This window comes from Echeneis naucrates, chromosome 10 (assembly GCF_900963305.1).
Source record: "Echeneis naucrates chromosome 10, fEcheNa1.1, whole genome shotgun sequence".
NCBI classification, from domain to species: domain Eukaryota; kingdom Metazoa; phylum Chordata; class Actinopteri; order Carangiformes; family Echeneidae; genus Echeneis; species Echeneis naucrates.
Genome location: NC_042520.1, coordinates 3,714,773 through 3,728,727, shown reverse-complemented (window position 1 = coordinate 3,728,727; position 13,955 = coordinate 3,714,773). Strand labels below are relative to the sequence as shown.

Below are 13,955 nucleotides of genomic sequence, written 5' to 3'. Positions count from 1 at the left end.
GAGTTTTCCTCCATGGATTCATTGCTCAGGGTTGCAATGGAGTGTGAGTCTATTCTTAATATTTATGAACCGCCCTGACAGACTAAGTTATGGACAGAGACCGGGCCAAGACCTCGCTTAGTGTTTTCACTCCCTCAGTATTTATGCTTCTCTGCATTTTTTTTTTTTCCAATTTCTATTTTTCCTGTTTTCGTCTATATTAAAATACCTCGACCTGAGAAATGAGGGCAGACAGGAGAATTTCAGATGAGAGTGTTGCCGTCTGGGAAAACTATGAATGTTTTGCCAGACAAAAAAAAAAAAAAAAAAACAGAATAACTCATTCAATATCACTGCTTTAGTTTTTCTTCTTCTGCGGTTCGACTGTAAATCCCTGTCACATCTTTGTATGTGAAGTTTTGTGTTTTTTTTATTTTTTTATTTATGATTCAAAAGGTGCAAATCTGTGAGCTCAAATGTCCCAAACTATAACAATAACCATCCTGCTTATTTTGTGCTTCATCAGAAATGATCCAAAGACGGCTCCAGTGGTGTAAATCTTAAAAAGAGGCTGACGTCAGCAGAGCTCTAACAACGCACAGGTTTTCCTCTCTGGCTGATGGGTCGAACTTCCTGCGCATTATCGGGATTTTGAAAAGTGGAGGGAATGAGAGAGAGAGAGAGAGAGAGAGAGAAAGAAAAAAGGAGGGAACATCTTCCAAGTGAAGTAACTTCAATTTAAATCTTGTGTGAAAAATAGAAGGTAATAATAATGATTTAACAGCTGGCTCCAAATATCCGCACAGGTTCCAGAAAGTGCTGTGCTGCGATGCTCTTTTGGTTTAGCAGATTATATTTCACCTATGTGGACGCTTTCATAATTTTCTGAGACAATTTAGACCAAACGGCAGCGTATTTCCCAATAACTCACCGTGTTTGTTTTATCCTGCTGGGGTGTGAAGAGGTTTCTGCATTCAGACTATTCATATTTCACATCACACATGCGTCATAAATAAATGTCCTCTGCACAGCCGGGGTGGAATTATGACGAGCTCTCATTGAGGAGTTTTGTTTCTCATCAGTGTCAGCGTCGTATATACGTGCTGAGCCGAACACACACTAACAGGTTGTGTTCAGAGACGTCACAAAAGTGTGTTCAGAGTTCAGATCGGCTCGTAGACGGCGCCTGTTTAAGAAAGCATGAAGAAGATGTTACTTTAGTTTAAACATCCCCCCTTGGTATTTACAAACAGTAAAGAAATAAACACTATTTTAGAAATTATTCACAACACACTGTGGTGTGTTTGTAAAGAGTTATGAGTACATTAGAAACTAATTAATGACCAACTTCATAATACAATTTTAATTAATTACTATATTTTATTACTATACTTAGAAATTCTGCTCTAATTCTACACATCTGTCTGTCTATTTAAAACAGATTATTCTTGTGTTCGAACATTATGAAGTGGGACAGAGCTAAAAAGTCACCTTCCACAGTTATGAGTCACCCTCATAACTGGGTTTTGTTGAACCTGCTGAAATAAAAGGCCCATTTAACAGAGAAGCAGCCAAGACGAGCCGTCTGGTTCTGGACGTTTCCCACCACCGTCCCGTCCTCTGCAGGTAAATTACACACAGCGCTTTCACCTTTAGCCTCAGCTTTAAACGAAAGATAATAGAAACTCAATCAGCTCGTGCTCCCTTGGGGATTGTTCAACTTTGGACTGGGACAAAGAGAAATGAAGAGGCACTGACCATAAACACATCTATAATGTACTCAGAGATGACCTCATATTCTGATTAAAGGCCTAATCAGATTATACGCATCTGAATATCTACTAACAGATCCACGTTGGGCTTCAGCGGGAGATTTTCTGGGCCAACACTGGACGTGATAGCTTTGTATTTAAAGCGGCTCTTAAGCAGTATTTTGAGCCTCTATTTGGTGTCTTTAAATCGAACAAAGATAAGATATTGATTTGTATCAGGGTTCAGTCTGATAATGGATTTTCAGTGAGCGTGTTCAAGTTTCTTCTGACACTTTGTTGTGGTTGGAAAACAGAACCTCTGCTCCGGATGACATCACATTATTAATGGGATTTTAAGTAAAAGCACTCCTTGTGTTCTTCGTTTGACCCAATTAAGCATCATAAGTCTTAACTGTGCATGTGTTGTTCTCGGCGTTGTTGTGTGCGTTCACCTCTGCTGGAAGTGCCGAACTTGCCAAACCATGACGTACAGCAACCAGAGACAGAACGCCTCTGCCTCTCAGCCCTGGATATGTACTTATCCTAAATATTGTTTGACCTTCCCATTGCCCGGCTATTACTCTCCCGTGAGCCCCCCCCCCCTCTGTCACCCCTCCTAACCCCACCGCCCCAACCCCCACCGCTCCTTTTTCCACAGATGGATTTTTTGTTGCATTAATCCCGCAGATCAGGTGGGTTTTGTCAACGTGTTAAACTTTAATACTTTGGGTCATTTATCTTTACGGCCAAACCCAGAGTCTGTCAGCGACCAGACGAGCTATTTCCTCATTTGGTTTGGGAGCAAAGTGGTGCAGGAGAGAGCAAAGGAGGAGGAAGAGGGGGCCGGCGGCGGCGGCGGTGGTGGTGGTGGTGGTGGTGATGGAGTGGAGCGAATTGGTGGGGGTGGTGGGGGTCTCTGCTCACCACTTAATGAAATCCTGATGTGAGGAGGGAGAAGAAGACTTGGTGGAGGGGGTGATGTTGGAGGTCAAGGCGCCACACCATCCCCAGTAAAGGACGGCCCTCCAGAGAGGTGGCTTCGCTTACTTCACTTCTTTTTTCTTTTTCTTTTTTTTTGCTCGTTTCAAGGAGCGACTCGGGCTCGTAGCGGTCGACGATGAGCCCCTCATTACCCCTCAGACGTCGCATCAGGGACTCACCGGGCGCCCAAGTGGACGCGGCTAGAATTGCAAGTGATTAATTTGTGGAAAGCTCCCCTGGAACATGATGTGCTCACACAAGCATTTGTCTTCATTTGCCAAGATATGTACAGTGACATGAGAAGATAGGCCCTGGGAGCCCTGGACAGAGGCCATTTTTTTTTTCTCCCCTATTCTTGGAAAAAGTTCAAACTCAAAAAAAAAAAAAAAAAGAAACTGTATGTTGGCTGAATCCTGCAGTCAGCCGTGTTCCTGAAAAACACATTGTCTTGGTTCATTTAACAGTTAAATCTGCGGAACTGATGGACCAATAACCAGCGTCACCATGCTTCCACATTTGCTTTTGAAAAGTCAGAGCTGTGATTTGCTGGATTAATTGCAACACATAAATACAAGTCTGAGACAATTAAACAGTTTGTTAAATTAGTGTGCAGACGGTGTTTGAAACAACCGTTAATGTGCTTCACGAACAGCAAGTGACATAATAAAGAACCAACAAAACACAACAACATGAGCTGCATTTGGTGAGCATCTCTCTGTGTACATACAGAGAGATGCTCACAGCAGTTTTCAGGCCAAATAAAAAGGAAAACATCTCTGATAACATCTGAGAAGTGAAATATCTTTCCATAATATGAGAAGCATATGAGCTTTTGTATCTAAAGTTACCTTTTTCCTTTTCAGACGGGATCACTGTGAGCGCACAGGCAGGAGAAGAATCTGCTGAACTGATACTGACAGACAGAAAAACATCGGTGTTTTATTTAACGTCTGACTGATGCAAATGTTTTGCTTTGGAGCGCTTATAGTTACGGCCCGGCACGCCGGCCTGTGGAGCGGTCATGTTGTGGTCGTCCCTGATGGCAGAGCAGTTCAGCAGCAGACTCCCATCGACGCCTATAAATAGATCTGGCCGTGTGCACCGTCTGTGTTCATGTTGACTCGACGCTGAATTGCTGAATGCAGAAAAAGGCCTGTTTGATGAGACACCGAATGTTAAATATTCCCTCTAAAAATACGAAATAATGACTGAATATCAACAAAAACGTCTTTTTTGTCATATTTGTTCAAATTCTGCCTTAAAAAGAAAAATAAAATGTTGATCTTTTCAGTTCTACTTTGACCTCTGCTGTAACTTCATGCTGTCTTTACAGTAACACACATCAGATGAGGTTCACACAAACCAACAAAGACTATTTGTTACAACCACTAATGAAATAATACAATCGTTGGTCATTTTAATTGCTTTTTTTTTTTTTTAGGGTTGTGGGTGAACTGGCTTCAGGCCACAAACATTAAACACACACACACACACACACACACTAACAATATAAATCTACTGTCTGGTATCAGATTCCACACCGTGCACCTCCAGTCAGTGAACTAATTACACAGAAATGAGGCTAATCAAGACCCAGAGAGGAGGAACATTCAGCCCTAATGCTGTAATCCTGCTTTTAGCCTCCATCTATCCTTCTTTGCGGCCCTAAATGGGCCCCGGCGGCCCCTTACAGCGTGTCGGGGACGACCACAGTCCACTCTCAGGAGAGCAAGCGGGATCTCCGGCCATGAAACCAGACGATGCCACAGACCTCTGCAGTAGTTTTGTGATGAGGCGTGAGAGGGGGATGGGGGGTGGAGGGGCTTGGAAAAGCTTTGACTGTTTTATTTGGGAATCTCTGCAGACCTGCTGGGAAATCTTTGTGCATCGGTGGACGAGAGAGAGAGAGAGAGAGAGAGAGAGAGAGAGAGAGAGAGAGAGAGAGATGTGTTCGGTGGAGCATCAGTTCATTCACTTCATCCATTTGTGAGAAAGTTGTGAGACAGTTGTGAAACTCACACATGATGCTGACACTCTTAATTGGCCTCATTTACTGTTTCTGGTGTTTTGTTTTGTCTAGTTTTTTTTTTTTTTAGGAAATTGTGCAACTCACAGGTGTCAGTCAAAGTGTGGAAAACTGTTTTTTTTTTTTTTTTCTACAGTTGTGCGTATGTGCATGATGTACAGCTGTGTATTGCATGATGGAGCACAAATGTCCAACAACACAAAAACTAGTGTTTGCTGTGCATGCTGACAGCAGCTGCTTTTCATTTAGTGGCACTTTAAAGCTCACATGGGCGTCAAAAAGAGTGAGAAATAAATAATGAATTTAAAATCCGATTGAATATTTCTGATGCTTTTCAAGCCAAACTTCTCCGGCTCCAGCTGCTCAGATATCAATTTTCTGCGTTTAAAAAAGAAAACTCTTCAAGTAATTTCAAAACTTGGCACTGTCACAGTTTGCCGCCATGTTATCGATCCGGAAGTGATTAAAAGGCTGGTTGGTCAGTCGTGACGTCTCTTGATGTCACGTTCCGGCTTTTTGATTGGATGCTGTCTTGGATTTAAATATTTCTGGCTGCAGCAGCAACAGTTTTCCCTCCGAGGTGTCAGTCTGAGGGATGTACGTCTCCATCTCCTCAGAGCAACTGGAGGCCGACGGTGATGACGACGGCGATGATGTCACGGAGAGCCTCGGCCAATGAGAGCTCACTGCATCACCTCCAAACGGACACGGACACCTGCGCGTCCCGGCGGGGAAACGGAGACGTCGATCGGTGCGTTCAGGGACGGCTTGGAAAAGAAGGCTGTCCGCTCTATTAACCGGAAACACGGCTGGATGGCACAAAAAAAAAAAAAAAAGAGGCAGGTGGGATGTTGGAAATAAATAAATACAAATAAATAACTAAATAAAATAAAATGGGAATTTGCAATCTGTCCTGTCTTCTCTTCTTTTTTTTTTTTATTTAATTTCAAACCGTAAAAAACAACCTCCATCTTATTTATTTTTTGTTGTTGTTGTTGTTTGTTTACTCTATAAGGATTTATTTTAAGTCTCCAGCAAAAACTATTACTGCTATAAAAAAATGATTTAAGAGAGAGGGACACTTTCTAAGGTAATTTGAGTTTAGATGTATAATGATGCACCGTCAACGCGCGCGCACACACACACACACACAGAGACACACACCTTCATTAAGCCCTTCAGTCAGCTGCAGAGTGTTTTACAGTGGAAACAGGCCGGTTAAGAATGGAAACAAACACACCCACAGCGCCCTGAGCAGCCCTCCCCTGTATCATGTTATACTGAGAGGCGTTTACAGCTGTTTTGTTTCATAATACAGGACGACACGCTGCGCTGCGAGAGCTGCCACTCTGCAACAGCAGCACACACACACACACACACACACACACACACACACACACACACACACACACACACACAAACGAGCCTAAATAATAGTTCATAATTCGTTTTTTTTTTTTTTAATAAAATCATCACTAAATTTCAAACACAATCGCCAAACTATCCAAAGAGGTTGAAATAATCTGTGGTACTCTGATTTAATAATCACCTTATTTTTTATTAGAAATAAAATCCCTTATTTCTACAGATTTGTGTTTCTCCCCTTTGTGAAGGATGTTGACCTTAGAGGATATTTTATTTCCTCATCATTTGATGTCATATATTTTGTGAATGGCTTTTTAAAATATAATTTAAATCATCTTTAATTTATGACTGAAGGTTTTATTTCACAATTTATGCTTCTCGATATGAAGCAATCTAAATGTGCCTGAATGCGTTAAAACACAGTTTTCTCTGCTGCAGGAACATCTAATGCTTCTGTTTTGTTTTTTTTTTTTGTGCAAAGCTGCATGTCCGTGCCTGCAGAGCAGCGGCTGTCGGTAACGCGTTACAGCGCTGTAACTAATTACGTTTTCAGGGATTATTGTTGCAGTTGTTGCATTTGTCGTCGCCTCATCCGACTCTGCGCTGGAGGGAGAGATGGAGACTTTCAGAAGCATTCCCTGACAGTCGCTCCGGTACGCTGTGATTTAATTTGGTGATTAATGACAGGAAGGCTTGACCTTTACAGGGTGGGCGATTTCCTTTTGCTTTGATTTTTAATTTTATTGAATTTTATTTTATTTTATTTTTTTTTTCTTTCATCGAGCCAAAGGATGACAAGATGAGCTGGTCCCCTCCTGATTATTTATAGGAGAGCAGGGGAATTTAAAGGTGGCGGAGAATAAACTGGAGAAGATGTGCTTGTACCTGATAATAATAATAATAATAATAATAATAATAATAATAATAAAAATAATAATAATAATAATAGAAAACTAAAATTCTACACTGTTTTTTTCAGGGAGGAGTGACGGGGCCAGCGGTGATAGGACGTAAAGGCGAAGCAATTCATCCAATTAAATCCCCCCAGAAATGATGATTGATGATGTCAGCTGCTCTGCTTCTAATTAACGTTTAAATTAAGGAAGAAAAAAAAAACACTCAGTCCAGCTTCACTTCAGACCTTTAAGCCCATTTGGGCTGTTCTTTGGGGAGCTCTTAAAGCCCATTTTCAGGGTTAATAATCACACCACATCAGTGAGGGTCTCGGTGCTCTGCCGAGCTCGGTGCAGGTTTCTCCTCCGGGAGATCAGATCTATAAAATTACCGGTGAAATAAAAATCAGCAGAGAGGTTTCCTCTTTCTCATAACTGCCTCATACATCGAACAAAACGCTCTGTTATCTGTCCAAACCCATCTCTGTTATTTCTGCACACCAAAGGCTTTTTAGGGGAATTTCTTTATGAGGCAAACGTGCAAAATAATACTAATAGTAATAAAAAAAAAAAAATAAAGTCAAAGTAATAAAGAATAATCACTGCTTGCTTCAGCCTGCTTTAAATGCCAGCTTTAAATATTCTGAATTCAGCTCAGGTCTTAAAACGTCGCAGTCAATAAGAATCAGTGTGATATTAATAACAACAGCTCAGGCCAGGCTGGATTCTCGGCTACCTGCACTTTGTTCCTGTCCAAATCCCCAAACTGAATTTACTCCCACAAACTTCTGCTCGTGGAGAAATATATATTCAAAGCAGCCACAGAGGGTGGACCTCCAAGGCAGCTAATAGAATCTCCTGCTGTTTTATAACTCTGTCCCCAAACCAATGTCACCATATGCTCCAGTTGGCACAAGAATCTCCGCAGTGGCTTCCTGGACGGCAGGCGGCCTCCTCCAAACGGCTCATAATAATCTGATTGTCGTTGCATACATATATATGTTTTTTTCTTTAAAGGAAAAAATGCGGCGTTTGTTTTGTTGAACCTCTTGTGGCAGCAGCTGGCAGGGAGATTAGGATTCAGACTGCTAAAATATTTATTTCAGTGACCTTATCACGGGTAAGGTTTTGTTCCATTTTGGTGTGAAGAAATACATTTTTTTTTAAATTCAAAGTTGTGATGTTTCTTTTTGTTTAACGCATTTTTTATTTTATTTTTTTTTGCCAAACGAAAAACATTTTACAGCCTTCATAATTTTTTTTTCCCTGATACATATCCAGTGCATATTTCGTTCTGCCTGCAGGTCCTGTCTAATCTCTAAACTGTATTACAACAAATAACGTTCCCAAGAGCCAAACGTGTTAAATTTCTTAAATGAAACAAGTTGTGTTTCCTCTAAACAAACGTACCTGCTGCCCTCCCTCGGTGTCCAGCTCGTTCCTCCGGTTTTCTCTCCCCCTCTCTCTCTCTCTCTCTCTCTCTCTCTCCATCCTGAACCTCTTCCAGTTAAAATTCACACCCTCAGTCCTCAGACTGAGCCACAGCGCGGCGTCACCTTTGTTGGACGCCTGTTTCACGGTGCGGCATTAAATTCCACCGTAACTCTGGATCTCACCTGCGGGAGGGGGGGGGGGGTAATTTAACAAGCAGAGAGAAAGGAACACATGGCACCAAAAAAAGAAAAAAAGAAAAACAATGAGCTAACAATTAATTCAGCGCTGAAAATGCTTTCTTTTTCTTTGATCTGCATTTCTTCAAAATAAAATAATAACATGTTGCATTCTGCTCCAGAAACGACATCTTCCTTATGCACATAATCAAGTTCTATATACACATTTATGTGTGTAAAACCCACCAGCTGTCGTGTTTGTTTTTATTTGTGGGCAAATATTTCTGCAGACTTCAGGATCAGCTCAGCAAATGAGCTCATTGTGGCTATTTGTAATATTCCAGTGCGCACATTTACGCAGAACGCCCGGTGCGTAATTACGCACCAAAAATTGTTATTATTGTTATTATTATTATTATTATTATTATCATCATCATTTAAATTGCATCGCTGGCTGGAGACCACTGTTGCCCCGGTGTGCCTCGCAAACTTTCCCATCATGCAAAGATGCTGGTGGCAGTATTTTAGTGGCCATGAAACTCTCCCTTTCTAGAGGAGCAGACCAGCAGAGGGAAACAGATGCATAAACATTTCAGGGGGGCATCTTTCTCCCAGGCAGCAGCAGCAGACTCCTCCTATTCCCCACGTCCAATTAGTTATTATGGTCCGGCCCTTTAAGACGCAGCAGCGGGTCAGCAAGTAGTGTAGTGTTTCTCTAATTGAACTTCGCCCAATCAACAATAACTCGTTAGCAGTCGCTTTCTCTTGCTCGCTGCCTGGGACAGCTTTTTTAGCCTTGCAGGGATTCACCCCCCTCCAGTCTGTTACTTCCTAAAGATCTACATGGAGCTTGGCAGAGGAACTGCGAATCTCTGAGGGGGGAAATACAGTCCGGCCGCCTCCGCAACTACGCCCGAAGCATGGTTATTTTGGAGGAAAGCTCTCAGGCGAGCTAAGTTGCGACATTCGGCTTTTAAGGTGTCAAAAATATAGAGGTGGACCGAGCGGAGGAACACACCAGCGTGGACGCTTAAAAAAAAAACCCCAAACAAACAAACACAAAAACAACAACGACCATTTGAATGAAATAATCAAGTTTTCTCCGAAGCAGCGATTATCCGGGACTGCGATGACCTCCAGTAAAGACATGAAGGCAGGTTCTGTGTTGCAGTCCGGCGGCGAGGAGAGGAGACGGGCTCCTTTGGACCAGCTGCCGCCGCCGGCCAACTCCAACAAGCCTTTAACGCCGTTCAGCATTGAGGATATCCTAAACAAGCCGTCGGTGAAGAAGACTGTTGCCAGTATCTGTCCGCCGAGGGCGCTGGAGAAAGTCACGGGCTCTAACTCGGGGAGGAACGGGATCACCACTCCCTCCTCGCCGCTGTGCGCGCTGGAGGAGCTGGCCAGCAAAACGTTTAAGGGTCTGGAAGTCAGCGTTATTCAGGCGGCGGAAGGTAAATAACTGCCATTCTCTTATTTTTCTTCAGGCTGATTAAAAAATACGTGAATGCACCTTAAAGCTGCACAGCGGTGACCCGTCTCTCAGCTGAAGTGGCCGAGAGCTGGTTTTGTTTTGACACTTTGGTGTTTGGACACCAAAAGTCAGAAAGGCTCGATGGAAACGAGACGTGAGCGCTCTGAAATGCGCATCCATGTGCTCTGCCTGAGCTGCTAACACTGGCTGATGTACATCTGTCAAAAAAAAAAAAAAAAGTCCACCAGCCAGTGCGGGATTAAAATCCACAATTCATCTTCAATGACACACCGGTGCAAGAAAACGAAAATATTTGGTTCCTCTCTTGTCTGATCAGTAAATACAGCAGGGGTGAATTATTAGATCAGCCGGATCCATCAGGATCTCCTGATCCAGATGGGCTCCTCAGTTTCTCTTTTAGACCAAGTGCAGGAAAAATACAATAATTTGCTTTAAAGGAAAACAGCGAACCGAGCCTGAGAGCCGAGGCCTGTTCTGCAGTGCCCTCTGTTGCTGCTCCAGTTTGCTGGGTGGTGGTGGTGGTGGTGGTGGTTGTTGTTGTTGGGGGGGGGGGGGGGGAACACTGGCTCTTAAGTTGTTTGATTGTCCTTAAATATTTTTTACCTCTCCAAGGCCGAGAGCACCTGAACGCCTTCGGACAGAGGCAGACGTCGAAGAAGAGGAGAAAGTCGCGGACGGCCTTCACGAACCACCAGATTTACGAGCTGGAGAAGAGGTTCCTGTACCAGAAGTACCTCTCCCCGGCCGACCGGGACCAGATCGCGCAGCAGCTGGGGCTGTCCAACGCGCAGGTCATCACCTGGTTCCAGAACCGCAGGGCCAAGCTCAAGAGGGACCTGGAGGAGATGAAGGCGGACGTGGAGTCGCTAAAGAAAATCACCCCACAGACGCTGCAGAAGCTGGTCAGCATGGACAACATTGAGGATCCTCAGGGTGGGGGGGGGCCCGACGCCAGGTCGCCCAGCATCTCCCCGACCTCGCAAGGACACCGGGCCTTCCCGCAGTCCCCCTCCTCATCCAGAGACCAAACCACGGATGAGTTCTCGGAGGACGACGAGGAGATCGAGGTGGACGATTGACAGTCAGGGGGCTTGTGATTTTCATAAGCAGCGACACACACAACAACAACAACAACAACAACAACAACAACAAAAAGAATATCAAAAACAGGGGCATTTTTTTCCTCCCAAACTTTTGCACGGATATTGACAAAAAGGAGAATATACACATAAATAAACATTTCAGGAAAAGTTTTTTTTTTTCTTCCTCCTCCTCTTTTTTCCCTCCCTTCATTTTAATTTATTAATCGGACTTGTAAAGCCTTCCAAGTCTGTCTTTAAGTCTCACCACAGTAATGAGGAATATCTGCTTTCTCCTTTAAGACAGAACTACCTAACTGTTATGGTACAGGAAGACAGAAATTGTGTAAACATTTCAATATTTAACGTTTTGTTTTTTATTTTTGGGACGGGGTGTGTGGAAAGCTGTGCAATTATTATTATTATAATTATTGCTATTATTATTATTATTATAATTATTATTATTTTGTTTGCAATTTATTCGCGTCCTTATGTTTAAGGAATCTCGTCTGCCAAATATTTAAATGAACTTTCTCCATCCCTTTGGGGTTTTTTTTTTTCCTCCACGCACAGCCCATCCCACCGTTACAAGACGATTTCTTTTTGTTTGTTTGTTTGTTTATTTTTATTTTTTGTCCTGAGCGAAACGTGTATCTGCCAGCTCGCAGGCCTGTCTGTCCGGGAGGCAACACTATTAGTACCGACTGCAAACTTTTACACGCTCTGAGTTGTGTATATAGATTTAAAAAAAAAAAAAACAAAAACATCCTATGCGATAATTTTATTGTAACATTCTATTTAATCAGCATCTATGTAAATAAAGGTTATATGATATTTCAAGGAGCTTTGCTGTAGCGGGTGGATGTGTGACTGTTCATGAAATGATTCATTTTAAAATTGGTTGGTAAAGTGTGCGTTATTACGATCAGGACAGGTGAATGGGGTTTCTTTAAAGGGCAGGTGATTCATATTTCAAAGTACAAAAAAAAATAAAAATAAAAATGCACCGAAGAAGCTGTTCGACGCTGGGAGGTGCGTTAAGGTGAGCAGATTTCTGTAGGAATGCTGGGCGTTGATGCTCTCTGCAGGATTTCTCCTTTGGGATGGAGGGAATGCATGAAGTATCGGTCCTGCTTGGTTAAAAAACCGGCCGCTTCTGAATAATTAACCTCTGCTTTCAGACTTTAAGTGCCATGACTTCAATTAGCAGCCGTCCATCGCCTTTATTGCCATTCTTTGGCCGGGCTTTGAATACATCTTGTCACAAGAAGGTCCAGGTCTGGCTGCGGTGTTTGGACCCCCCCCCCCCCTCCTTACGCCATATGTTTTCCTCCTCCTTTCTATGAATCGTCTTTAACACAACTAGTCGACATGATTGATTAGGTTAACCCGCCTTTGCCTGACATAAAACAGCTTCCACCCAGCCGTGGGCAATAATGGCACGCATCTGCCACTCTTAACTTTGGGTTTGTTTGGAAAGAGAGAGAGAGAGAGAGAGAGAGAGAGAGAAACCTCCCATGAATAGCAAATGGGTTGGTGTGAGGATCCTAATGAATAAACCTGAATGGGAGGCTGGGGAAATGCGACGTGCTGCTGCTGCTGCTGCTGCTGCTGGATGACCATTTGCAACAGTTTTGTAACGGGATCAGTGTGTGTGTGTGTGTGTGTGTGTGTGTCTGTGTGTGTCTAAAGGAAGGGAGGGTGATGTTATTCTTCTTATTCAGTGATTTAAGAGGAGTTGTTGTTGTTGTTTTTCTTATCCCCCCCCCCCCCCACCCCCATCCCGGAATAATTTAGATTGAGCACTGGTGGTTAATCTAAAATAAAACAGTTTCTGAGATTTAGATTGTTATTTTGAAATAAATAAATAAATAAATATAAATAAATAGATGAGCTCAGAGTCCTGCTGCTGCTCTGAAGTCTGTATGTAACCTGAACAGAAGCACCTTGCGTTATTAGCAGTCTATTTAAATTATGCATTGTTGTGGATATTAAGAATGCATTAAGTAATTTATATTTTCAGCTTCTGGTCATTACATTTATTTATTTAATAAATTAATGAAAAACACGAATTTAAATTATCTTCTTTTTTTTATGTAATGATAAAGTTAGTTTGAAACATAAAAAATACATTTTGACACCAGTTGCTGTGATAAAACGTGATGGAAAGAAAAATGATGTCGATTTTTTTTTTTTTTATGAATAATTATGAGATTGTGAAGGTGAGAAGTAAAGAGCTCGTTAGGCCTTTTTTTTTTTTGGGTGGGGGGGACAGAAGCAGAGCAGGATGGTGCTCACAATAGAAGTAATCGGCTGGAATCGTGAAGGTTGAAAAGTCAAGCAGGCCTTTTATTGTGGAGCCACTGTGAAGTGGCAGCGGCTACAACACGGAGGATGGAGCTTTAAATAAAAGTTAAACCTCCTCAGTCATTCCGTTTCAGATAGACAGACTTCAAAAGGAAAAAGGGAATTGCATTTATCTTTTACTGTGCCATACTTTTACCTTAATGATGTTCCTTTAAGGTTCATCGGATTCTTTTAATTTGAAACTTTAGATTATATGGTATATTGGTCGAGTAACCAATTCCAAAACGAACCACTAGTTTTTATTAAAGATAATAATCATTGCTGATTTATATATGTATGAATTAGTGGATCAAAAACTGATCGATTTAGTCTCCCAGTGGATGAGAAGAGTGAATAAAAGCATAGATGTTTCTCAGGAAGACAGGTTGAACTACTAAGAGGAGCCGGTGGCTCTTTAAAAAAAAAAAAA

General features: G+C 42.3%; 1 protein-coding gene across 1 annotated transcript; it reads left to right on the top strand.

Annotated features, from left to right (window-relative positions):
- Positions 1-9,670: 9,670 nt before the first annotated feature.
- lbx2 (ladybird homeobox 2) lies at positions 9,671-11,659 on the top strand. The gene is made up of 2 exons (XM_029512990.1): positions 9,671-10,059; positions 10,713-11,659. The coding sequence occupies exons 1-2, from the start codon at positions 9,735-9,737 to the stop codon at positions 11,177-11,179; spliced, it is 792 nt and encodes a 263-aa protein (XP_029368850.1). The 5' UTR covers positions 9,671-9,734; the 3' UTR covers positions 11,180-11,659.
- The last annotated feature ends 2,296 nt before the right edge of the window (positions 11,660-13,955 follow it).

Coding starts and splice junctions, on each gene's coding strand:
- lbx2 (XM_029512990.1), top strand. CDS start 9,735: ATGACCTCCAGTAAAGACATGAAGGCAGGTTCTGTGTTGCAGTCCGGC. Junction 10,060..10,712: donor CGTTATTCAGGCGGCGGAAG/GTAAATAACTGC, acceptor TACCTCTCCAAG/GCCGAGAGCACCTGAACGCC.